At 37.1% G+C, this 25009-nt stretch overlaps 1 protein-coding gene and 1 long non-coding RNA gene across 2 annotated transcripts in view; both read left to right on the top strand.

Moving 5' to 3' along the window:
- LOC309628593 (uncharacterized protein) overlaps nt 1-4728 on the top strand; it is a 211883-nt gene extending 207155 nt beyond the window's left edge. Inside the window, exon 6 of the mRNA XM_082391820.1 lies at nt 3035-4728. Within this exon, the coding sequence (XP_082247946.1) occupies nt 3035-3088 (54 nt within the window). The 3' untranslated portion in view covers nt 3089-4728. The remainder of the gene's footprint in view (nt 1-3034) is intronic.
- An 11965-nt stretch (nt 4729-16693) lies between these two features.
- Nucleotides 16694-25009, top strand: part of LOC309628630 — a 130296-nt gene continuing 121980 nt past the window's right edge. The window contains exon 1 of the long non-coding RNA XR_014244600.1: nt 16694-16813. This is a non-coding gene — a long non-coding RNA (uncharacterized lncRNA). The remainder of the gene's footprint in view (nt 16814-25009) is intronic.

The raw sequence follows: 25009 nt of genomic DNA, 5'->3' as shown, positions 1-25009 counted from the left end.
TCTGCTCTAAAAAAAACTGTTGTTGGTGTCATAGAGCTTGAAAACTACTAAATTCACCACACTAGATTTCTTCAGTAATTGAAGACTAGCCTGGGGGCCTATGAATTGATAACCATTCCATTCTGCCTTTATTTCTATTGACTCCTAGAAATACTTGAAATGCATTTTCTACCTTATTCTTGAGAGCAAACAAAGATTGATTTGCAAATTGGATATTTCTTTTATTTCAAATGAAATACCGCCTCTCAGGGTAGAGGGAAATCACTCATCCTGGTTATCTATCGTTGTATAACAAATCACTCCAAAACATTAATTTGCTCATGAATCTCAATTGGGGAAAAGCTTGACAGAAATAGCTTATCTCTGTTGCACTCAGCATTATCTAGAGTGGCTCAAAGGTGGGGCTGGAGTCACCTGAAGGCTCGCAGTTGACTCTGAGACCTTAGCTGAAGCTCTCGGCTGGAACACCTTGACCTGCCTCCACAGATGGTTTGGGCTTCCTCACCATATGGTAACTGGGTTCCAAGGGTGAGCATTCCCAAGAGAGAAGCTCAGGTAGAAACTGAGTCACCTTTTGTGAACCAGTCTTAGAAAACATACAGTGTCCCTTTTGCAACATTCTATTTGTCAAGGCCATCACAAAGGCCTATCTGATTTCAAAGCAAGGAGAAGGAGATTCTACCTCCTGATGGGGAGGTGGCAGGATTCTGAAAGAGCAGGTAGGACTGGAAATATTGTTATGGTCATTTTTGGAAAATGCAAACTGTCACAGCTACTACAAGGTATTTGAGGTGATTTCAGCTCTACATTGATTAAAATGAGATTCTTTTGATAGAGCTCATGGTGAAGATGTAGGATTTCCATGTTGTCTTTCAAATGATCTGTAGTACAAAGTGGGTAGTATCCATAAAGAGGGTAATGTGGTAGCTTTAAAATATGTTCACAAATCTTTTACAATCTTCCTATTAAGAAGTGGCCACTCTATCCCCGCCCCTTGAATCTTGTCTGGCCTTAGAGACTCAATCATAACCAATACAATTCAGCAGAAGTGCTGTTTTGTGAATTCCAAGGCAGCTTTTACCTTTGTCACTGGAACACTTGTGTTGGGAATTGTGAGCTGCCATGTAAGAAACCCAACTATGCTTAGGCCTCCTGGCTGTGAGAAAGCCAAGGTCATGCTCGAGAGACCTTGCATAGGTGTTCTGGTTGCCAGTGCAACTGAGATCCCAGTTGACAGCCAGCATCAAGTGCCAGCCCCAAGAGTGAGCCATCTTGGACGCCCAGCACAGGTGAACCTTGATAACTTCAGCCCCACCTACCTCTGATGCAACCATATGGGAGACCCCAGTGAGAACTGACCAGCCAAACCCTTCCAGAATTTTTGACCCACGAAATCATGAGCAAAATAAAATGGCTGTTTTGAGCCACTAAGTTTGGCAGTAATTTTTTATTTAGCAAAAATAACCAAACAGGTAGGGATAATGGCCAAGGGAGTCTAATTTTTGTTCAAGAGCTAAAATTATAATCTTCAGTTCTCCATTTGCTATACAAAACATAGGTTGGTTTCAGTGATTAAACCCTTTATCATTCCTTTGCAGTAAAATAATTTTTTAAAAAGTGAAAAACTCTTCTAATTATTGAATCATCAATCCTAATCCTTTACAATAATTGTGAACATTCTGGACTGTGCACAAATAAACATGAGGACACTTTTATGTAGGTTTCAACAAAGTCACTGTATAGTTGGAGAATATCATCAAAGTATATTGAGTTCATAACGGTAAAGTTAATTGCTTAATATTTTAACTGTTTCGTTGTAATAAATCGTACAACTTTTTGGTTACTAACACAGCTATAAATGTAATGTACACCTTGTTATACTATCTTAATAAAATGTTAATGTTGAAAGTCAACCTTCTGTTAGATCTTTGAAAAGGCTAGAATGCTAGTAAATGTTAATGAGCTTTTAAAAATAACACCCTTTCAGACACAAAAAAGCAACAATGAAATGCATCTATAAGTTAGAGAAATATTGGAGTGGCAGACTGAAAATAGTGAAACATAATTTAAGAAGAAAATAAAAACAAAAGTTCAAAAAGTTGACCTGGTTCCTTCTGTTGATGAAAAATTACCAAAAAAATTATAGTAGCAACATATATATTTACTTTTTCATTGTTTCTCATTCAAGGCTGGAGTATTATTAGCTCTACAAATTTTTTTTCCACATACAAACTAAGCATTATTTATTTAACTTCTTTCTTGATAGAACAGAAGCAAAGGGTGTGACCAGAGAATACTGCAGTTAAGAGAACTGGCCTCCTCCTGGTGTGCTTGTAAATACTCCTGCATTCTAAGAATTGCAGTTTGGGTGTGTCGAGAGCAAATCTGAATTGTTACAGTTATTAAAAATAAAATCAAGTATATAGGGATCCAACTTCCTACAAATAAGAGGGCAACTATATATTTCAGTAAATATGATAGAACCACCATAAGACTCAAGAAAGGTAAATGCTCAAATTTTGTCTTAAAAAAAAATTTTTTTTTACTATTTTTGACTTTTCACATATGATTACATTTGAGCCTCCTATCCCTTTCAAAAAACTTTCTGTTTTTGACCTTCAGACATAAAATACAGCTTTTGTGAGAACTTTGAGATCATTTTGTTACTTTTGGGACAGAGCTAAAATGGTTTACAATTTCAAACAGCTCCGAATCGTGATCGTGTGCGTCTGTGTGTGTGCCTGCACGTGTACGCCTGCCTATGTGGGTAAATAAGAAGCATGCCAGACAGCATCAAACATTCACCGCAGAGAGGTCCTGAATCTGGTTTGGCAAATCAGGATGCCACTGCGTATGAGGGTATTACTTACACGAGCGGCAGCTGTTCTTGTGACTCTAACGTTAAACACATTGGCTAAGTAGATTCTGAAGCCAGTGATAAACAAGTGTCTCAAAGATACATCCATACAACAGCACATGTTTAGCCTTTGATGCACTACAATGGGTGTCCCACATCAGCTTTCTTCTTCTTCAGGTTTCCTGCAGCCCCCCTGACTGTCCCTGTCACCCAGGGCCAGATGGGAAGTGAGAGCTCAGCTGATCTACCTCTTTGTGGTGGAAACCCCCAGAGCTTCAGCTCCAGGCTACAGGTTACCGAAGCCGTCATGAAAAATTCAGAGCTGATATTAACAAGTCTGCTGAAAGTAAAGCGCGTGTCACATTATCTACCCTGCCTTTCAGTTAATACTAAAGCTACTGTCGCCAAAAGAAGAAACGCAGACTTGCTGTGCTTGTGTTCAGAACTCTTTTGGTTGTACTATGTCGATTCAGAAATAAGAAGAAAGATGTTGTAAAAAGTAGAAGACAGAAAGATCAGACAGCTGAATTACTGAGAATCCTTGAGAATGAGGATAGAAGAGAGAATTGGGAGGAAGTGGCCTCTGAATACTTGGAGTGAAATATGGAAATATGTTACTGAAGTTTCCGTTCTGCAGCTTTGTTAAATAATTAAACATGTTTATAATTGTTTTATATGCACATTGCTGCTATTTATCCAGTAATAAATCTATTTCATAAAGGTTCTTTAAAAAAGACAAGCCTGTAGAAAAAATTTTGAGATTAAAAAAATTACTAATTAATTTATTGAATACTTACTGTGTTCTAAGAACCATTCTAAACACTTTTCCTGTATTACCTCATTTACTTCTCACAACAAGCCAATAAGGTAGGAACTATTTATTGTTAAACACCACTTTACTCATTAGGAAACTGATGCATGACCAAGGTTCCCCTGGTCATGTAGTAAGTGGCAGGTCAAACACAGGCAGTCTCTCTCCAGACCCAGTATACTTAACCACTACTCTATCACTACTGTTTATTCATTATATTTCAAAAAGTGCAGAGGAATTCAAAGGATACTATACTACCTCACTCCCTTTCCAAATCAAGAGATTTCATGCCTTAAAAACAATGACAACATTTTACAGATGAAGTTGAAATCCTCTTTGACAACCAACCTCAGTCCTATTACCGTTGAATCTTTCCAGAGGCAACTATGATCATGAGTTTGGTGTGTATTTTTAAATACAATTTTATGTAAAAAACTATATATATACATAGTATGATATCACCCTGTAAATATATTTCTACAGCTTTCTTTTTTTCCTCAACATTTGTTTTTTGAGATCTAACCGTAGTAAATATAAAACTTGAAAAGGAAAGCCTAGAGGAATGTGAGTTTGTGAGAATTTAACAGGGGAGAGAAAAAAAAAAAAAAAAAACCAGCGATAACCCAGCCATAGGCTACAGTACATATATTACCTCATGAGCTGAATGGGATTTAATGGGAGCACATAGGCGGTCTTAGCATGAATGCAATGATTTAATAGCTAGGCAGCTACTTCAGCCAAATGTCAAGCTCCTTTGATTCCCACTCCCCTTTCTAATGAAACGAAGGAGCCAGACCTCATCAGAATCATGAAAGAAAATACATGGACTCTCTTTACAATTAAGAGATTTTTCTTTATTTTCAAAACATACCCATTTATGTTACTGTCAGGTCATAAAGTCATCCCTGAAATTTCATCAAGTTTAAAATGTTTCTCAACTCTAATGCTATCATATATACAATTTAAAGAAATAATACCAGGTTATTGTGAAACTTTCGTTGTGAAGTTTCCAAAGAGCTGAGAATATAGGTAAGTTTTCACATGCTTCCAACAGATAGAAGCTAACATATCAAGGAAGAAAAATATTAGGTGAATTGACTATACATGATTTGACCACAACCCAACCCTCTTGGTAATCTATGCAATAGCTGTTTAGTTGTAAAAGACCAGAACATTATCTGGGACTCAGTCTAACCCTTACACTGCTCTAAAACACAGTCTTTAAAGACAGGGAGGAGAAGAGGGGATGGAAAGATAAGCAGAGTGATTAAAATATCAATAGATAATATTATTCTCTAGCACATGTGAGTTTTATTAGCGTAAACAAGTGGTGTAACACAGGTGAAGTATGTAATGAAATATTTTACCAGAAAACCACTTTAAGATTTAGTTTGTGCTATTTACTGCCATTTTCTCAAAATACACAATTTGAAGGCCAAGAATAGGATTTACTTGTATCAACACTAGAGTTTCACATGCATTTACCTATTGTCCAACTTCAATCTCAAAATCAAAATAGTTGTAATATGTTCAATTTTAAGAGAATAATCAAAATAGAGAGTAATGTAGAATTTCAGGTTAATTGCAAAAGCCATGTGGATTGTTTGGTAGTCATAAATCTGACCCTAGTTTTCCAAGAATCAAATAAGCAACGGTGCCAAAATTACAATTGAATGAAAAAGGAAATTCTAATATTGTTTTACTGTCATTGTGCGCGTTGTTACCCTCATTTATTTGTCAACATTTTACTTCATGACAGTGTTCCAGTGTGTGATGATTATTCAAGTGCAATCTTACACTCTAATAAGTAAATGGGAAAGGAGAACTTTCTTCTTTTTTCCTTATCTATGAACAGTTTTCAGTTACCCTAATACTGAGCAAAATTGGCAGGCTAGTCATTCTAAATATCATTTGAAAATATGTTAAGTAGAATGTAATCTCTTATCTGAATCTATCAGCTGAATGTTTCTGCACTGTGTTTAACTTCTGGGAGGTTAACTTAAAAAAACATAGCTTCTGCTTCCACGATTTAACACTTGAAGATAATTCTAACCCATATTCAGTACCAGTTGTGATAGGCATTGTTTTATCTTTCTTTTCATGACAGCCAACAGTAGGGATTTTTGTTTTATTTATGAATTTAATTGCTCAGAAGACTTCCACTCCCTTGAAGCATTCAATATTCTCATTTATCCTAGTAGACTATAAATTAGCTGAGGACAACAAGGAAGAATGCTTCTTGTGCCCATATTACGTGCTTAGTAAATTTTTAGATCTCAGGATATTTTATTTGATCCAGAATTTATATTTTTAGTTTAAATCAAGCTTATTTAATTTAAAATTATAGTGTATATTATCTTTACATTCTAAATCGATACTAATGCTATGTAATTTTCAAATCAAAATTTCTATGATTGGTTTGCAGACTTTGGAGTTTTTCTAGCTTTCACATAACCAACTTAGAATAAGTAGGCAATATGGACAATTTTAGGTGATAAATCACAAACCTTGAACTTATGAGTTCTTTCTCAGAACTTGCGTTTGCAAATATTAGTTCTTTTTACCCAAACTGCACTTCTGTGAAGACACAACTTTCTACTTTTTAGATGGAAAAGCAAGTCACAGAGAAGTTCAGCAACTTGTTTCATATCAATGTTCACTCCCCCCACTGGACCTATATCTTCTGCTTCCTATATAGATTTAATTTTTAAATGTTTTAGCCCATATTCATATACTAGAGCTGGATTACATCTCCAATACACATAAAAATGGTAACTTAAGAGAAAAATGGTCTTATTAGGGTGTAATTTTATTATTAATAAAACAGCCAGGTTTCTACTACTAAAATAAATTATTGAAAGAATTATCTGGATAATCAATATGCTTATTAACACCCTTTTTTTCTGTGAAGGCAGATGTTTACTGTAATTCTTAAGCTTTGGAAGTGACCTTTAGAGGTAAGGACCCGAGTATGGTTGTACCAACATATTTGCAACATGTAGTGCAATTTGGTGGAGGAAAAGGTAGATTAGGACCCATACTGTGAAGCAAAGTTAAATGAAACAGTTTGGCACGGGGAGACTAGGCTCAAGCCAGGTTGAAAACAAACAAGTTATTTTACAGATCTAGTCCCACATTCTAAAACATGTCATCAGTCAAAAATTACAGGTAAACAAGATTGTTTCATCCTGTAGTTGGTTGTCAGAGCCCTGGTAGAAGAAGGCTAAAACTACTGAGAATTCATAGAAATGTTCCTGTCCAACTTTGTGAAAAATGAGCTAGTTGGTTGCCATAAAAAGAATCTACTTATACATGTACTACATACAACCTGACATCGAAGTCACCCTGGAAATCACTAAGTGAAGAACTTGACAAAAAATGTTGATGCTGTCTTTACAATTTTTGTAGAACTACATTCACAGAAAAATTTCTAAATGCATTTTAGTGACATAGGAATTATAGCAGAAATCTTTTTTTTTTAGAGTTATGTTAGCTTTGTTTTTTGTGTGGTCTTTTTTATCTTTTAGCGAAATTCTGCTTTTCTAAAAGAACAGGAAAGTGACATCACAGTGCATTTACGTCTCTGGACTCACCATTGGCCTTTAAAACAAAACAATTTTCAGAACATTTTAGATCTACAGTACTATTGAGCAAAAGACACAGAGGTTTCCACACACCAGTGGCCTCCCACACGCGTAGCCTCCCCTATTATCATACCCTCCCATTATTTGCTATAATGGTGAACCTCTATTTACACATCATAATCACCCAAAGTCCATAGTTTATATTATGGTTCACTCTTGGTGTTGTCAATACTGTGGGCTTGGACAAGTGTGTGATGACTTATACCTATCATTATAGTACCATCCAAAGTATTTTCACTGCCCTAACAATTCTCTCTGGTTCACCTATTTACGTCAGAGATCCTGGTTTGTATCCTAATGAAAACATGAGCTGAAAGAAAAGCTTCCTATTGAAGATTTTCACTTTTAAATAAAATAGTCATACATTTTTTTCTTTTAGACTACATGTCTAGTTTTTAAAAGAGCACTTAAAATATTACTTTAGTATAATCTCTTTGATGAGATTGTTGAGTCCAAATGCAATGGATGAGCCACAAAAGGTTATTAAGCTTTTGTTTTTCCCAAAATTTCCATGATACATCTCACATTCTGCCATCAAATGCTGGCACAATTAACCTAATGACGTCAACTAATAATTCACCGACTTTTTTAAGTTCATCCTGGGATGATTATGAATGACACCTATTTTTTGTTTTTTTAATTTTCCAAGTCTTTATTTCCTTACCTACCTCATCTTTTACTAACATAGTCCTGGGAGCTTTTATATTCTCTTATTGTTTATTGAATACATAGTGAATTGGTGAGCTATAGAACTTCCTTTCCTAGTTTTAGTACCTTTCCACTAGAAATGCCATTTCCAACTCCTTTCACTGCCTTGAGTTTATATTACTGGGGAAAAAGTACAAGTTTGGCAACAAAATAAATAAATGAAAATAAAGTAAGGTTAATATTCTAGTTGATGCTTTTATCTTCTTAAAAATTCCCAAAACATCAGTGTGACTCGAGGAACAATACTTTTCACGATCAAACACAAGTTTCCAACCATGCAGGGATGGGTAAGAGGCTAGAAAGAGACTGAAAGACTAGAAGAAATCATAAGAACAAAGGACTTTCATTGTAAAGGTCTTTCACTGTATGAGAGCAGGTAGTGAGTATAAAGAGGTAAAAAGTTGGGTATTTGGAGTTTCCAATTTTTGAGGAGGATCCAAGCTGACAAGATTCAGAATTAGTACTGGGAATGAGTGGAGATTCGGAATTAGTACTGGGAATGAGTGGAGATTCAGAATTAGTACTGGGAATGAGTGGAGACTGAGGTCATTGAAATCGCAGAGATCCAGGCACAGTCTGGGTGTTCAAATGAGTCATTAACATAGATGTATAAATCTGGATTATCACTTGCTTGAAGTTAGACAGCTGGTACCTGCCAGAGTTAGGATTGCAACTCAGTCTGGCTCGAAAGCCTTCGATTTTAAACCCTATGTACCTTTCCATAAGGATGATGCAGTAATCCTATGATAATGGTGATGGGGAATCTGGAGAAGGATAAACACCTCTTGCCCTGTTGCTCACGGAAGATGAGAAAACGAGCTTCCCCCCCGGAGAAAGATGCAATGTGAGAGGTGTCCTCGATGCTGAGTTATATTCCAGATAAGTCATCCTGCAAAAATATTGAAGAAATAGGGGAATTTCTTTACAACGGAAGGAGGATTCAGAAGGTTTTAAAAAGAGTTGGAAAGAAGGCTATAACAATTATAATAAAATCAAGGGTAGACTATATTGTTTGCTTTCCCATGAAACTGAAAATAGGGAAAAGAAGAAGAAAAACGGTAAAGAGGAATGGAGAGAACAGAAGGACAAGTGCGAGGCAAATGGGGGAACAAGTCACATGAGCTGTGTGCTGTTCACAGGAAAACAGATTTTAAACAAACCCAAACACAAATATATTTTATTTATCTGAATGCCATGAACATCTATTTTGCCACCTCAGAGCTGCCAAAGCACATCTCAGAATGATTTTTTTCCTGGCCCCTGATAAGCTGGTACATCACCTGGACGACAGTAATACACAATTCATACTTTTGAGATTTGGCATGTGGTACGTGATAAGTCCTCAAGAACATTTGTTGACTCTGAATTCAATACCATTTGATTGAACTGTTTGCTTACTTTTTTGTTTGGGGAACTGGAATAAGGAGGTTATAGTAAGGAAGAGGGTAGAAAGTTGGGAAAGAGTAGGGAAAGTAAAAGGGAAGACTGGAGCTGACTGTGACTGATTCCCACCTAACTCTGAAGTGGGCTCCATTTCCACATAAAATGTGGAACAATTAGACTGAAAGAAAATGTAAAAATAAAGACAAAATTACGCAATATAGTCCCCTTCGTCACAATATGTCTTAGGTGGAAATGGTGGTTTTTCAGAAAGAAAATGATTTATTAAGACTGGAGTTCACTTCCTATCCCTAGCTGAATGCCTATTTATTTGAGTTGAAGAGGGAAATGGAGGTGCCGTGCTAAGAAATCATCCTGTGCTTCCAGAAAGTACATGATGTGACCTCCCCATCCTCTTCCTTTTTCTTGTAGCAGTTCCTTGGTAGCCATTTTCTTCCCGTGATTCTGGAAACAGAGCTGCTCATAATGAGGGAGCTATTCCATGAAACTTAGATGGAGCAGACTTCGCCCCACAAAGGTGGACACGCGAGCCAACCTGACTCATCAGAGCCCTGAAATCCCTGGGCCACAGGGATTGGTTCATCAGTCCAATGACTCAAGCAGAGCCACTCAGAACTTCCCCAGGACTTTACTGAGAAAGTATGAAAGAGGGATTTTCTTTTCTCTGAGATTTCTAACTTATGGATGATATAGATCTAGAGCTGCCAATGGTCATTCAGAAAACAAAGGAAAGAGGTGAAAGAATAGGGTGAAAATATAGAGAGATGGAAAATGAGGCTGGAAGAACAGGCAGATTTCTGATTAATTGTAAAGCATTTATGTGATAAACAGAAATACTGGTTGGCCCCCTGCAGGCAAAAGAATGCCAAAATGGTATAAACAGGTTGGTAGCAGGGGAGCCTGGAACTGTGGTGGGCCCACCTTTTGTTTTTCTAGAAAAATAACAGTGTCATTAATGTGGAGACAGATAGGAGTATGAAGAGGTGAAGAAAACTGGCCAGTTCAGCCACTGTGGCAACCTTCCTTGCAATATTTATTATAAGTAATGGTATGCACTGTGGTATTGACAATGGGGCTGGACAAAGTCAAGACTATAATTGTGATATAATTAGTAGGTTTTTAGTGATCTAGTAAATAATAATTTGAGAGAGAGGAAAGAATCAAGGATCACCCAAAATCTTCTGGTTTAGAACATTACAAAGATGTGAACTATTAACAGAGATTAGGGATAGAAATCAAAAAGGCTTTGAAGGCAGCTGAGGACAAACAATGAATTCAGGTGAGTTCAGCTACATATGGTTATGTCATCCACATGAAGACGTCCTGAAATCATTATGAAAGCAGTTTAGGTCTGAAGCCTAGGAGTAAGATGAGGGTAGAATTACAAAAGTGGGAGTCATTAGCATATGAATGATAAATAAAGTTGCTGATATAAAAGAGCTTGCCCGATGAGAATAGATTGTGTAAGAAGAGAAAATTGACAGAGGAATGAGAAGAAATCTCTGCAGATGAAGAAAATCAAGGAGAGAGTACTGGGGACATGAAAACCTAGATAGAGTTTCAATAGCTGTCTGGAGGTCAAGGAATTTAAGGATTAACAGTATCCACTAACTTTGTCACTTTGGAGGTTACCTTAACATCAGAGTGAACTTTCAGTTCAGTGATAGTGTCGAAGTCAGGTCGCATTGGGTTGAAAAGTGAAGTACAAGTGGAGGAAAGTTAAAGGGTATAGATTATTAAGACTTAGATATGAGAATACTTACCTGGCAGGGGAGATACCACGATCACGAAGACTTAGATGTGAGTGAAAACCAGGATAGTACATAGAGAAGAACAAGAGTGTGGAATGCTGGTTTTCATCTATTTGTTTAGTTTTTAGATGTGAAATTTGAGGGAAGAGACGATAACTGATGGAACAGGATTTCTGAAAAATTGAGATGGGATCTAGAATATAGGTAGAAAGATTCTTAGGTTAATTTATTCTTTAGTTATTTCCCAAACCACATTTAATTGTCATCTCCTAATGCCTCCGTCAATGCGACCAGGCTATCTAACTTTAATTTCTAAAAATAGGTAATTTTGGAAAGATGTTTTCCTAAGAATCCAATTTTCTGATGACAGTTTTCTAGCTTTCAGACATGACTGTAGTAGATAAAAAAGAATTACATGCAGTTCCAAATACCCTATTTCAGATTCACCCACACATAATATAATTTCAACAAAACTGTAAGCAACTATGGCAGCAAATAATTTTAAACACTAAATTGTAGGTTCTTTATTACACGGGGGACACTTCATTTACATTTTCATTTATGTTTCCCTTACATTTTAGATATCTTTTAAAATCAGATCTTCTGCCTAGGAATATTGTAGCCTCTACCTTTAATCTTAAGATTAGAGTTTTATTTTACATTTATTGCATTCTGGTCGTTTTTGTCTCTGTAATTAAACCTAGAAATAACCAAAGTGCTTCACTCCTGAAATCTGTGGTAGACATTTAGTTCTATTAATAGGTAATATTTTTTGTTGGGCTTCATTGACCAACTGAGATCTCAAGCAAAACCTGTTTTTGTGACTACTCCTTTGTTTTAAATTTTTCTTTTAGTTTCATTTTTATAAATATTTATTTGAATGACATGCATACTTTCTGCTTCAGGTATAATGTATTTGATGGATAATATATATGATGGAATGAATAGTATATGAAGTAATCTTGGCCTATATAACATAAAAATATATTATTCCTGACATTTCCTTTAAATTGAAATGGAATTTATCTTTGTAGCCACTTAAATATTGAGTCAGGATAATGACAGTCCAGTATATTGTTTAAAATTGACATATAAATTTAGAGAAAAGTGGAAATGAATACGAAATGAACACATATGTATGTCTTTAAAGACAGTTTGCACACATCACATGTGTTCAGTTAGGATTTTATTAACTAACCCAAAGAATATTGCTGTGCTTTGTTGATGTTCAAAAAAGCCAACAAACACACCTTTAAAGTTCACCTATTGATATAAACACAAATAATGTTTTGCTCCTGGCATAAGCCCACGAGATATAATTCAGATATGGTAAATTTATGTCAAATGACAGTCACATAGATCATTGGCCAAAAAGAACACCAGTCCAAGAAAGAAAGAAAATCCAATACTGAAACTGACATCTCTTGAAATAATCTTATCTAAATTGCAGAAACAAAGATTAGTTTACAGTGTGCACTTGACATAAGAAGTTGAAGTCATTCCTAATCTAACCAACAATGAAAGAGCTCTTGACAGAGGGTGTGCTTTGTTCCTTCTCAGCTCCCTGGGTGCCTGAACACACAAGGAATCATTAGCAGAAAGAAAGATAAAGCTTAGAACATGTAATTTCTAGGAGATTTAAATGATGGTTAAGCACTGGAAAGCTATCCTTAAAGTTTTCCCGATACCGATTGTTGTTTAATCTCAGAATAGCTCCTATGGGGATAGGATTCAACAGAAGCACACAGGGTTACAAACTACAAGAAAAAACTAAATGTTTTATAACTGTGCTCTTAAAAGCACAAAAAGCACCACATAATTACATTTTTTTTGGAATAAAGAAGAAATATAAGGAGATTGAATTGGAAATACACATGAAAATTCTGGAACAACTTGGACTGGTGATCTTAAAACCCAAGAGTTGTCTTTGTTCTTTAATTGACTCCTTCACGGATGAGGGAAAGCTCAGCCTCTCATCCCTGCTGTTTGACACCTCCGTGAGCTTTTGTGCCTTTTAGCAGTGTTCTTGCAACGCTGGCAGAAAAACTGAGCAACACTCAGTTAAAGAAGAAGAAACTAAATTCTGCCCCAGCTCTGTCCCACAGATCAGCAATAGATGCACACAAAATGCGTGCGGCTCGGGGTCTAAATCAATGATGCTCTTGCCAATTGCTACCCCTCACTCTCAATATTGATCTTTGCCAAACAACAGAGGAAGCTCCTTTTTAAAACTTCAGTCCTTATATTTTAGGGTGGGCTCAGGGTAGAGATTTTGAAAAAACAGCAGGAGAAAAGACAGTGAGTTGTCATGTCAGTGATGTGGTTTTGCCTTCCAGTAAAGACCTGGCAGCCTAGAGCTCCAGCTTTTCATTTGCATATAGTCTTGCTGTCCTTCACAGCCCTCAGTGACTTGCTTGCCTCTTCCACTCCATAATCTTCTATTTGCCTCCAGTGTAAAATGGAGCTACAACTCATGGTTCTGACCAGGATTTAATTTAAGCTCTTTAAAGAAGAGTAGGATTATGTTATTTTTTAAGCAGTATAAACTTCTGGTGAAAAATAAAAAGATTTCTTCCTAAAGAAATCATCTTGTGTATAAGAGAAAATTCCAGTTTGATTGTGAGACAATGTAACTAAAAATTGATATAGTGCTTTACAGTTTACAAAGTATTTTTACACACATAGCTCCATCTAATTTTTACAATACCGTTATAACCTAGTTAAGGCTAATATTAAGAGCCCTATTTTACAGAAGAGAAAACTGAGGTCCAGGGAGACTAAGTAATCTGCTAGAGACCATTCAGCTGGGAAACGTGTAGGCTGAATTTAGGGACTCAAATCCAGGAGTCTGTCTCCAAATCAGTGTGCTTCCACTGTATTATGGAAGTCTCCTAAAATGACCTATTCATCCCATCTTAATGAATATGATCTCTTTTAATTCATATGACTCTTTTTTTCCGTAAGTTGAAAACATAACAGTTCATTTAAAAGAAGCAAAGCTCTGGTCTACGTTTTGGTCTACGTTTTATATGGGGGCGCCAAGGGATACACAGTATCTTCAGCAACGTCAGTGTTGTGAATGATTTATTTGTAAGTTGCTTTAAACCCTTGATTAAATCTGAGGACTTACCACTGGGGTGCAACTCAGTAAAAGTGAATCTGAAGAGGAGTCAAGACACTGTTATCCAAGTAGGCAGCTTTCTGCTGACCTTACTTAGCCCTAGGATAAGACCCTGAATAAGCCTGAGAGTATGGCTATTTTAGCCAAGTGATATTTGCAGTAAGACTCATTTGATTGTAAGAGACAGAAATGAAACTCAAACTGTTTAGGCAAAAAGGGAATTTATTGGTTTACCTAGGCAAATTGTGTAAAGGTCAGGAACATGTAGACCTGAGGATTTGAATGTCATAATGACCCTTTCTCTCTCTCCCTTTTTCCGTATTTTCCTCTGCATCTCTCTACGTGTTTGCTTTACTCTCTAAGAGTGATTACCTTCTCATATGGGGGACAGAGCTACGAACAGCTTTGAAGCTCCTTCTGAAATGCTCCTTTGTGGAGAAGAGAGAACTCCAAGCAAAACTCACTACTCTATTTCTAAAAGGCAGGGAAGAATACCAGTTTGGCCCAGCTTTTGTCATGTGCTCATCTCCAAGACAAATCACCATGAGAGGGCATTTAACTACTGCGACTGGTCCAGTCTGAGTGAGGTGCCCACCTCTGGACCAATGATGAAAGTCAGGAGATGAGGTGAAATAAAATGATGGCAATTCCTATTTGAATCATGGAGCTTCCGAAGGGTAGGGTAGAGTAAAAGTTTTCCTCCTCTTCCAAATGGGAGAAGAAATTATGGGTAAAAGAAACAATGGATGTATATGCCCATTGTACCTTAATAAAAAAACCAAATTTTTAAAAATTAAAAAAAGAAACAGTGGATGTTCCACTACAAGCCTTAACAATATTCTCACATGGTTTTTTCTCAGCTATGTTTACATGGAACAAATGCATTATTTGTTCCAACTTTTTTAGCTTTGTTTTCCTTAATTCGGAGGACAATTATTCATTAATTTCACCACTTTTATTGTTCCCCAAAAGGTCTAGGGTGCACCAAAGATTATTAACCGTCAGAAAACAATGAATCCTGACCTAGAGGCTAGTCTATTTTAGTGATTAAAAGAACAGACTCTACAGAGAGAATGTCCAGGGTCACTTCCTGGCTCCATCCCTTAGCAGCTGCATGACTTCAGGCAAGTTATTTAACCTCTCAGTGCTTCATGTCGTTTGGTGAAATTTGGTAGATCCTGCCTCAGAGGATTGTTGTGAGGATTATGTGAAATTATACCATAAAGTTGTTAGAACAATGGCACACAGTAGGTGCCCAATAAATACTCACTGCTATTATTACTAAAATGAAAGAGTTAAAGCCCAAACTTCTCCCTTGAGGCAGAACTTGGCATTGACCAATGTTTTATCTTCTTGGCCATGCCAGGCTGTCTGGGTCATGATACCTAAGGCCCAAGGCCGTTGTGAGATGATGCAAACTTGAGGAAAATCATACTGTGTGCTCAGATCTCCACTGCCTCCCCAATATTGTGAAGTAGTTAAAGTTTTATCAAAGTTAAGGGAGATAGAAGAGATACAATTCCAACCTCAGTGTCTCTGTTATCAAATAAAAGTTTTGCTATGTATATATGGATTGATTTGTGTTTGTATATAGATTGATATTTGTGTATGGATTGATTACATGCATATTCATCTTTGGCCATTTTTTCAATTTCTGAAAAAAGTATTTTTCCCTGCTGGCTGCTTCCCTGCCTCGCTATCCAGGTGTGTTCAATGTGGTTGCCAGCCTTTCTGAACTCCAGCCTTGTTTCTTCTCAATAAAATACATGTAGACTACCAGCAAACAACTTCAAATACAGATTCAATCCTGTTATTCAACTCAAAATCCAGTAGTTAGTTTTAATTACTCATTTCATAAAAATAAGATGGATGGCCATGAATTTTAGCATACGTCAATGATTAGTCAATACTAGTCATATCCTCTGCTTTCATTTTCAAGTGTTTCTGAATTCTCCTATTTTTTGAGATAAACACATTTGCTTCTTTTGCTTCTTCTACTATTACTATTCTAGCTTCTACCTCCTGGAGTGGAGGAGGAAATATTGATAATTAAAATATATTAAAAAATAAAATAAAATATATAAATTAGGTACCACAAACTGTCCTTAAGCACTTCACATAAAATAACTCATCTAAATCTCACTATGACTTCATGAAGTAAGCATCATTTTTTCCCATTTTATGGAGGCTCAGATAAATTGTTTCTAAAGTCCATGCTCCATGTATGCACATATCTGATTACATGAAAGACAGTCCTATTATGTTTGTAAGTGCATAAACCTAGGTGGTCTGGCTAATCTATCAATGATTAAATCAAAATTTTACAGGCTGCGATGAAGGGATGAAACAAAAGAATGAAATGAAATAGGCCTAGATGTAAAATCCTACACTGAAGTTAAAAAAATCGATTGCAGGGCTTCTCTGGTGGCGCAGTGGTTGAGAATCTGCCTGCCAATGCAGGGGACACGGGTTCGAGCCCTGGTCTGGGAAGATCCCACATGCCGCGGAGCAACTGGGCCCGTGAGCCACAACTACTGAGCCTGCACGTCTGGAGCCTGTGCTCCGCAACAAGAGAGGCCGCGATAGTGAGAGGCCCGCGCACCGCGATGAAGAGTGGCCCCCACTTGCCGCAACTAGAGAAAGCCCTGGCACAGAAACGAAGACCCAACACAGCCATAAATAAATAAATAAATAAAAATTTTTTAAAAAAATAAAGCAAATACGTAAAAAAAAAATCGATTGCACATGAATAAGGTATAGATGACCTAATGTAACCATACAAAATGTTTCTTTAAAAATGCCCTGATCATTTTATCTGACTGAAAGTTCAATTTAAGTCAACAATGTGAGTAAGATCTTAAGAAAGCCGATGTAGATGTTGGCTCCTTTAAAAGCGTATTACTGAGGTCAATAACATCAACAGAAGTAAAAGTCCATTGTGCCAGGCAGAATTATGGCTAACTCTGGGTGCTCCAGTTTAAAGACACTATAGACTTAAGATGTATACAAAGAGTACGGTAGGGGTCTCGCAACAATGTCGAATGAGAAATTATTCAGCAGTTGGATTTTTTGGTCTAGGGAAAAAAAGAGTGGGGGAGAAAGTATGCAGAGGAGAGGTTTGACAGGTGTAAAGCCCTTGGAAGTGTAGACTTTATATTATTTTATCGAACAGAAAAAATAGTCTGGTAGGCCCGAATTCTAGTAAAGTAAATTTAAGCCCATTATGAATACCAGCCTGGGTAGCTACTCAACAGGGGAAGGTGATGCCACACAAAATAATGAGGTTTGTTTATTTTTTTTTTTACACAGTAGGTGTTCAAGGGAAACCGGATGACTATTTTAAAGGATTCTATCCCGAGAGATTATGGAAAACTACCCAGCTGATTGCCTTACATAAGAAAATTGAACAAATGATTTCTTAGTAGCCTTCCCAACTTTAAGACAGTATAAAATCTTCTCTTTCTCACCCAATTATATTTTACCATGATAAATTCTATTAAGAATGTTATACTCATTTCTCATCCTTATATAACATTTTTTTCTTCATCCAAGTTCTATGCAACAGTAGTATTTCTGTAAAATCGCTCTAAGCTGTCTCCCTCTGGATTCACCCAACCAGTCGCTCCTCAATTCCCATCAATGTCACTTTTATAATTTCAACCCCAGGATGTACCTCTTATTCAAAATGGAATTTGTTGCACATGTTTCTCTAGCTTGTGTTGACAAATAGTTGAGAATGAGTATTAACTTGTAAACTTTAAAGTCTTAGCGAACAACTCATTGCTAGTATTAATGTTTTTATGGATTTGCCTTGATAATCCCTCAACTATTAGATGTTAAGTTTGTGGGAAGAAGAGATTTCATTTTAAAATGAGTCCAACAATTTAGAAACAGTTTATTCATCTTAAAATATTTTATAAATAAAAGCTATTAATGTATAAGTCATGGAAACACCCCAAGAAAACCCCAAGTTTTTAGAAAATATTTTAATCTTGGAAATACTCCTATCAGATTTGTTTTGCCAGTTTAACAGAAAATATATACCCTCGAAAAGTTCTTCCACAAATTTTTCTTACAAATCCTTGCATATTTTGAAGTTGGGATTTGTAATGGATGAAAATATTTGCATGGTGAGAGGGGTCAGTTGCTAATGAACCACATCTTGTTCATGGAAAACATAGAGTTGAACCATTTTGAGTACTTCTGAGAGCTGGAAGGTTAATGTTTAAAATCACTGAAGGGAAGGTGGAGCTTTTTTTCAAAGTCATAAAAAGGAATAATTGCGATGACACACCACAGTATGCATTTTATACTGTTGAATGATGGCAGCTTCACGTTTGGCTCTATGCCCCAGAGGTCTAGCACACCCGGGGAGCATTGTAAAAGCTGCCTAACGCACACCCTGGCGTGTGTGTGCCCACTTTTACAGCCAGCAATAATTTTAAAGGAACATACAATACCTGCTAAGAAGCTTTTTCAGAGACAAAAGGTAAATCAATAAGGATATAAACCCTTTATATAAAATTATTACTAATAAGTGAATAAATCACTATCTTGTTTTGAAATGCTTAACCAAATAGCAATTACAAACCTTTAAATACTTTATTGAAATATTTAGGCTCTAAACATTTTCTGATGATGGGACGATTATAAAGATTTGAGGATATGATAAATAATCATATAATCTTCTTGAAAATAGTTTTCTACTACTTTTCAGTTTAGAGTTATTCAGTTGCCACATGTAGTACCACATTTTTCAAATAAGAATGACTAGGTTACTCTCTTTTGGAGATATAATGTTATGCTAACTGCAGTAGAAATGCTAATACTTTTTATAATTAATATAGTCAGATTTTTCCCAATCAGAGTGCTAAAAGACATGTTAAAATCCTCAAATTATGACAGAATAAATAGTCCATTAAATATCAGTGGTAATTTTGGCATTTGATTTGACTTCATAAATAAAAGACAAAAAATCTGGTTATCTCAGACAATTTTTTATTCTGTAGCAACTGGGTGAACCATCTACAACATTCATAAGAAACAGCCATTCACTGGCGTAGATCCAGGCTTTGTGCAGTAGTATTGAATTTGCACGTAGAAATGCTTCCTGATTGTGACCTGGCTTTGCTTCCCCACCTGGAACTCTCCGCAACCCCCAGCAACTACACAGCTGCCCATGCCAGTGAGGGTCCCTGAAGCTTAAGCTTTATTAGTTACACGGTAACCCTGCCTCTGCTATCCAGATATAATATTGGTAGAAACTAGCGGTAAGAAGTACTGTTTCTGACCCTGCACCTTCAGAGTTAATATTTTTAGGTTCAACTTAAGACTGTGGGCAAGAGTTGAATCAAGGTTAAGAGTTCACACTTAAAGGGAAATTATTAAAATGCTTTATTTTCCAATCTTGACGATCTTTCGCTCCATTGCATGCTATCGACTGGGAGAAATTAACGTACAGAAATGTGAACAATCCACCTTTTCAAGGGCTCTGACTCTGACTCCGAAGCAAAATATGAACTAGGAATCTTGGCAGCATTTTTATTCTCAACCATCCACAGTGAAGCCATTCATGTATAACTTCATAATTATAATAACAGCAAATAATACACAATACTAAGTTTGTAATTCCTGTCAATAAATTCTCTGAGACCAGATGCCATTTTCATGCTACGGACACGTTTAGAAGGTATGAAACCTCTGTGAGGATTTTGATGCGACAGACCCACAGGACGGAGCCCACCCTGAGGAGGCGATCGTTTAGCCCTTCACTGCTGGACAGGGCTGGAGGGCTCCAAGATCAGACCACTGAAGCAACAGGAAGTTAGAATGTGTAGGGCCTGGTTCCTTTGTAGTAACCTTAGGTTTACTCTGAGTAAAAAATAAAACCAGAACCAAAAAACCATTAGAGGGTTTTGAGCAGAGAGGTGGCATGATAATGACTTATGTTTCCAAAAGGGTCACTCGGCTGCTGTGTTGAGAATGGACCATCGGAGGGAAGGGCAAAGCCAGGGAGAGGTAATCACTATAACTTAGACACGAGATGATGGCAGTGGTTGTATTCCAGATATATTATGAAAGGAGAGCAACAAGATTTGTTTGATGACTGTGTGTGAAATGTGAAAGAAAAAGAAGAGTCACAGATGACTGCAAGATTTTTAATATGAACAACTGGAAAGATGGCCTAAAAGAGGGGAGAACTGCATATACAGCATGTGTAGGCAGACAGTCAGGAGGTTGGTTTTTGACATGTTATGCTGAGATGCCCATCAGTCGTCCAAATGGAAATGTCAAGTAGACATTGGGTGAGGTTGGGGATTAGGGAGGAGGTGCAGACTGGAGGTAACAGTTATGAATAGTATTGAGAGTCATGCGGTTGGAGGAGCTCATAGTGAGTGAACATAGGTAGAGAAGTCCAAAGGTTAAGAAGCTTGAGTCCTGGGCCACTGTGGTATTTAGCAATCAGGTGGGTAATTAGGAACTAGCAAAGAAGATTGAAATAGTGTTGCCAGTAAGGTAGGAGGAAAAGCAGGAGAGTGAGTGCCAAGCAAGTAAAGGTGGAATGATTCGATTCCACACGCACATTAACCTTGCAAAAGCATTTATTGAGGGGAATCTAAAGGAAGATGCAACAGCAGGTCCCCATCACACTCTGGGAAAGTGCAACCCTAGGGACATAGGAGGGCTGAGGATGGTACTGCAGGCAAAGAATCCCAGCCCTTAGGTTTTGGGGCTGAAAAGCTGTAGGACTAGAGAAGTCCCAGCTGCTCCCCTGATGTGAGCAGGGGCTATGATCCCAGCCTGTCGTTCTACCTTAAAATGTGGCGAAGGCCCCCCGCATCTTTTCTGTGTGTGATTAACCAGGAAGAGTTATCGGGGAGAAAAGGAGTAGGAGGCCAAATAGAGATGGAAGGAAGGAGCAACTATGAGGCACGTAATAAAAATTAAAAGCAAGACGTGTGTGTGTGTGTGTGTGTGTGTGTGTGTGTGTGTGTGTTAAAACAAGGGCAAAGAGGTACAAGAGGAGAATTATAAACTGATAAAAATAGTGATATAAAGAAAGTATAACCATCGTGAACATATATGTTCTCTCTCCTCTAAAGATCCCATTCCCTTCCATGGCTTTTACTCCCAAATATGTTCAGATGACTTCCTTACCCTTCATGCATCACTGTTTGAAATCCCATCAGCACCTCATATTCAATATGCTCAGAATTGAGCTCACTCCCATCCCATCCCATCATACTCTACACCCCGCCTCCAGCCCAACAAGTATGTACTTCTCCTACTGTTATTCCCTACCTTAGTGTATGTTTCTGTTTTAGCTTTTTCTGTGTAAAAATAATCACAAATTCGCAGTGGCATACAATACACACATTTACTTCTCACTTACGGTCTATGGTTTAGTAGGCAGTTTCTGCTTCAAACTGTGGGTTACGTTCAGGTCTGTTCCATGAGTTTCATTCTGGGGCCCAAACTGAAGAGGCAGCCGCTACCTGGGGCATGTTTTTCTCTTGGAGGTAAGAAGCCTGGAAATAAGTAGTTGACTATACAGTCTAAATTCACCAAATGGCTACACAAGCTTCTATTTCCTTTAATATGATTCAGAAACTGCTAGTGTAATCACCCTTCTCTTTATGACAGTTTAGATCACACTTTATACTAAATATTCCATGTCAAAACTTTTCTGTTTACAAATGTTTTCGGTAAATCAAATTTAGCTGAGGACGATCAATGTTTCTTTCAAAGCAAATGACAATATTGTTTGTATATATACATATATACACATACACAATACTTTTTAATCTTTTATATCAAAGGTAGAAAAGAATGTGTAGGAATTAGATTAATATTGGATATTTTCAGTTATTTATCACTGAAATTTTGTTTGAGTGTTTTATTACTCCAACAAAAGAGAGCCAGGAAAGTGTTGATCAGTAAGTTTTAAAACAGACTTTTTAAAAAAGAGAGAAAACCTTATTCTGGTTTGCCTTATATTTTAAATGAATACAAAGTAACTCTTTGCGAGGAGAATAACCATTTTATGAATTTTTTCCTAAGAAAACATGGAATGTTATTGAAGACTTTTCTGTTTCCTCTCAGACCAAGAATGCCAATTAAATTAGAGAATTTGATAGTTAAAAAACATAATTTTATGGAAGCAACCTAAGTGTCCATCGAAAGATGAATGGATAAAAAAGATGTGGCACATATATACAATGGAATATTACTCAGTCATAAAAAGAAATGAAATTGAGTTATTTGTAGTGAGGTGGATGGACTTAGAGACTGTCATACGGAGTGAAGTAAGTCAGAAAGAGAAAAACAAATACCATATGCTAACACATATATATGGAATCTAAAAAAAAAGAAGGTTCTGAAGAACCTAGGGGCAGGACAGGAATAAAGACACAGACGTAGAGAATGGACTTGAGGACACAGGGAGGGGGAAGGGTAAGCTGGGACGAAGTGAGAGAGTGGCATGGACTTATATACACTACCAAATGTAAAATAGCTAGTGGGAAGCAGCTGCATAGCACAGGGAGATCAGTTCAGTGCTTTGTGTCCACCTAGAGGGGTGGGATAGGGAGGGTGGGAGGGAGACGCAAGAGTGAGGAGATATGGGGATATATGTATATGTATAGCTGATTCACTTTGTTATAAAGCAGAAACTGACACACCATTGTAAAGCAACTATACTCCAATAAAGATGTTAAAAAACAAATAAAAAAACATAATTTTAGCTCTGTAACTGTCCACTCAATTTTGTTTTGAACCTAAAACTGCTCTAAAAAATAAAGTCTATTAATTTGTTAAAACTACACAATTTTGGAATATTTTTTAGAATAATTTTTAACTTACAGTTCAGTTGATTATTAGGTTGTCTCAAAGGCTAACAATCTGTTTTAGCTCAGTGGTTCTCAACCCTATCTATCTGAATATTAGAACTCTTGGGGGGGCATTAAAAATGTAGGTAACGCCAACTCTGTGGATGTAATAGATATTACTTTAAATGGGTGAATTTTATAATATGTGAAATATATCTCAATAAGGGTGTTTTTAAAAAATGTTGGTGCCCGGTTCTCACTCTAGGCTAATTAAATCTGAGATGTCTGAGGAAAGATCAAGGCACCCAGGTGTTTCTAGTGTACAGCCAGGGGCTAAAACCACTGTTGAGCTTGTCCTATTTAACTAAAAAGAGTTATTAGCACTCATCATTTTGAGGATTTATTCTGCAAATGAAGTGTTATGGTTTCAACCTCCAACTTTGTTCAGGTTGATTATAAGTCTTTAGGATTGATGATGTAAGGGTAAAATTCTTTGGAAATAAGAGAAAGCAACCTAGTTGCTTTTAACGAACTTCAATGTGATATAGAAATATGCTCACTTCAGCCTAGAAGGAAAGGCAGAATTCGGGCAGAATTATATCAGAACCAAAGAGACATCTTCTGGAGAAGTGATGGGGAGGGGTAGCCGTGGTGGGGGTGATGATTTCCACCACGGTGCAGAGGATCAGCAAAGCCTTCCAGAAGGATCTGGACTGGACTGGCAAGTGAAACTTCACTGTAGATGTAGATGACACAGATTTTCAATGACCCAGCACAATCACCCCAGTCATTATGCTCAAAATGTGGCAGGTTGTGTCCATGATGTGAGTTTCCTGCTGGAAAAGATAGAGTCCCACAGTGGAATATGCTGTTTACAGACCTCTTCTCCTTCTCTCCTTTCATGGCATCACCTACCCTGCCAGATGCCTGCTGTCCTCAGGCGATACCCAGTAAATAGGACTTGCCTCTAAAAGACCTTTCTCAGGCCTACCCTTAGTGAGTGTCCCAGCTCTGGACCTCTCTCTCCATCTATTAAAGTCTATCATGAGGTCTACATAGTGCGCTTGTCTCCCCTATAGTTGACCTCTTCTCATTGTAGCACAGATGGGCTCTAAGATTTAAGTCATTCAAGGTATTATCATTTCCCTTGACAAAATGATTGGCCCAAGGGTAAGTGTGTGTCCTAATCTAGTCCAATCAGTGTGGAGCTCAAGGCTTCTGTTTTATTATTGGGGAAAACACACTCTCTCCCTCTGGATGTGAATGAGGAAGGAGGCAGGGCTGTGAATTGCTGAGAGCTATATTGTTTGCAGTAGGGAAGTCAACCCATCTTGGTGGAGAGAGCTGAGAAAATTGCAGAGGATGAGATGAAGATTCGTGATAAAATTTTGAAAATTTTGATCAAACCCTCATGCCCAAACCCTCACTGATCACAGAGCTTCTCTGTTAGGTGAACCCATAAGTCATTTTTTGTGTATTATTCGTTTTGAGCGAGACTCCCTGTTCCTTGCATACAAAAGCATCTTAATTAATTTGGCTATTATATGTGGAATTCCTTTTAACTGGTTAATTCAAAAAGTGAAATTAAGGATCAATATAATATTTTGGCATAATAAACAACATTCTCAGGATATTTAAATTTAAATAGGGAAATGTCTAAAATCAAAGAAGTTCATTTAAAAATAATAACACAGTGAATGGCCCTAAGATTATTAGGGTTGGGATTTTGGATAGAGGGGCTTTCTCAAATCAAAACACTCCTAAGGAGAACCATCTGGCCTCTGTTTTGTGAGCAGCAGAATATGCCATCCTTTTGATAATTGTTTCTGTTACTTCTGTAATGACGCTACTCCTCCACTACTGCCATTACCCTAAGCATCACCAACTA

Source organism: Balaenoptera borealis (genome assembly GCF_965194805.1).
Source record: "Balaenoptera borealis genome assembly, chromosome: 4".
Taxonomy (NCBI): Eukaryota; Metazoa; Chordata; class Mammalia; order Artiodactyla; family Balaenopteridae; genus Balaenoptera; species Balaenoptera borealis.
The sequence above is the reverse complement of the archived record's forward strand: the minus strand, read 5'-3'. Positions and strand labels throughout refer to the sequence as shown.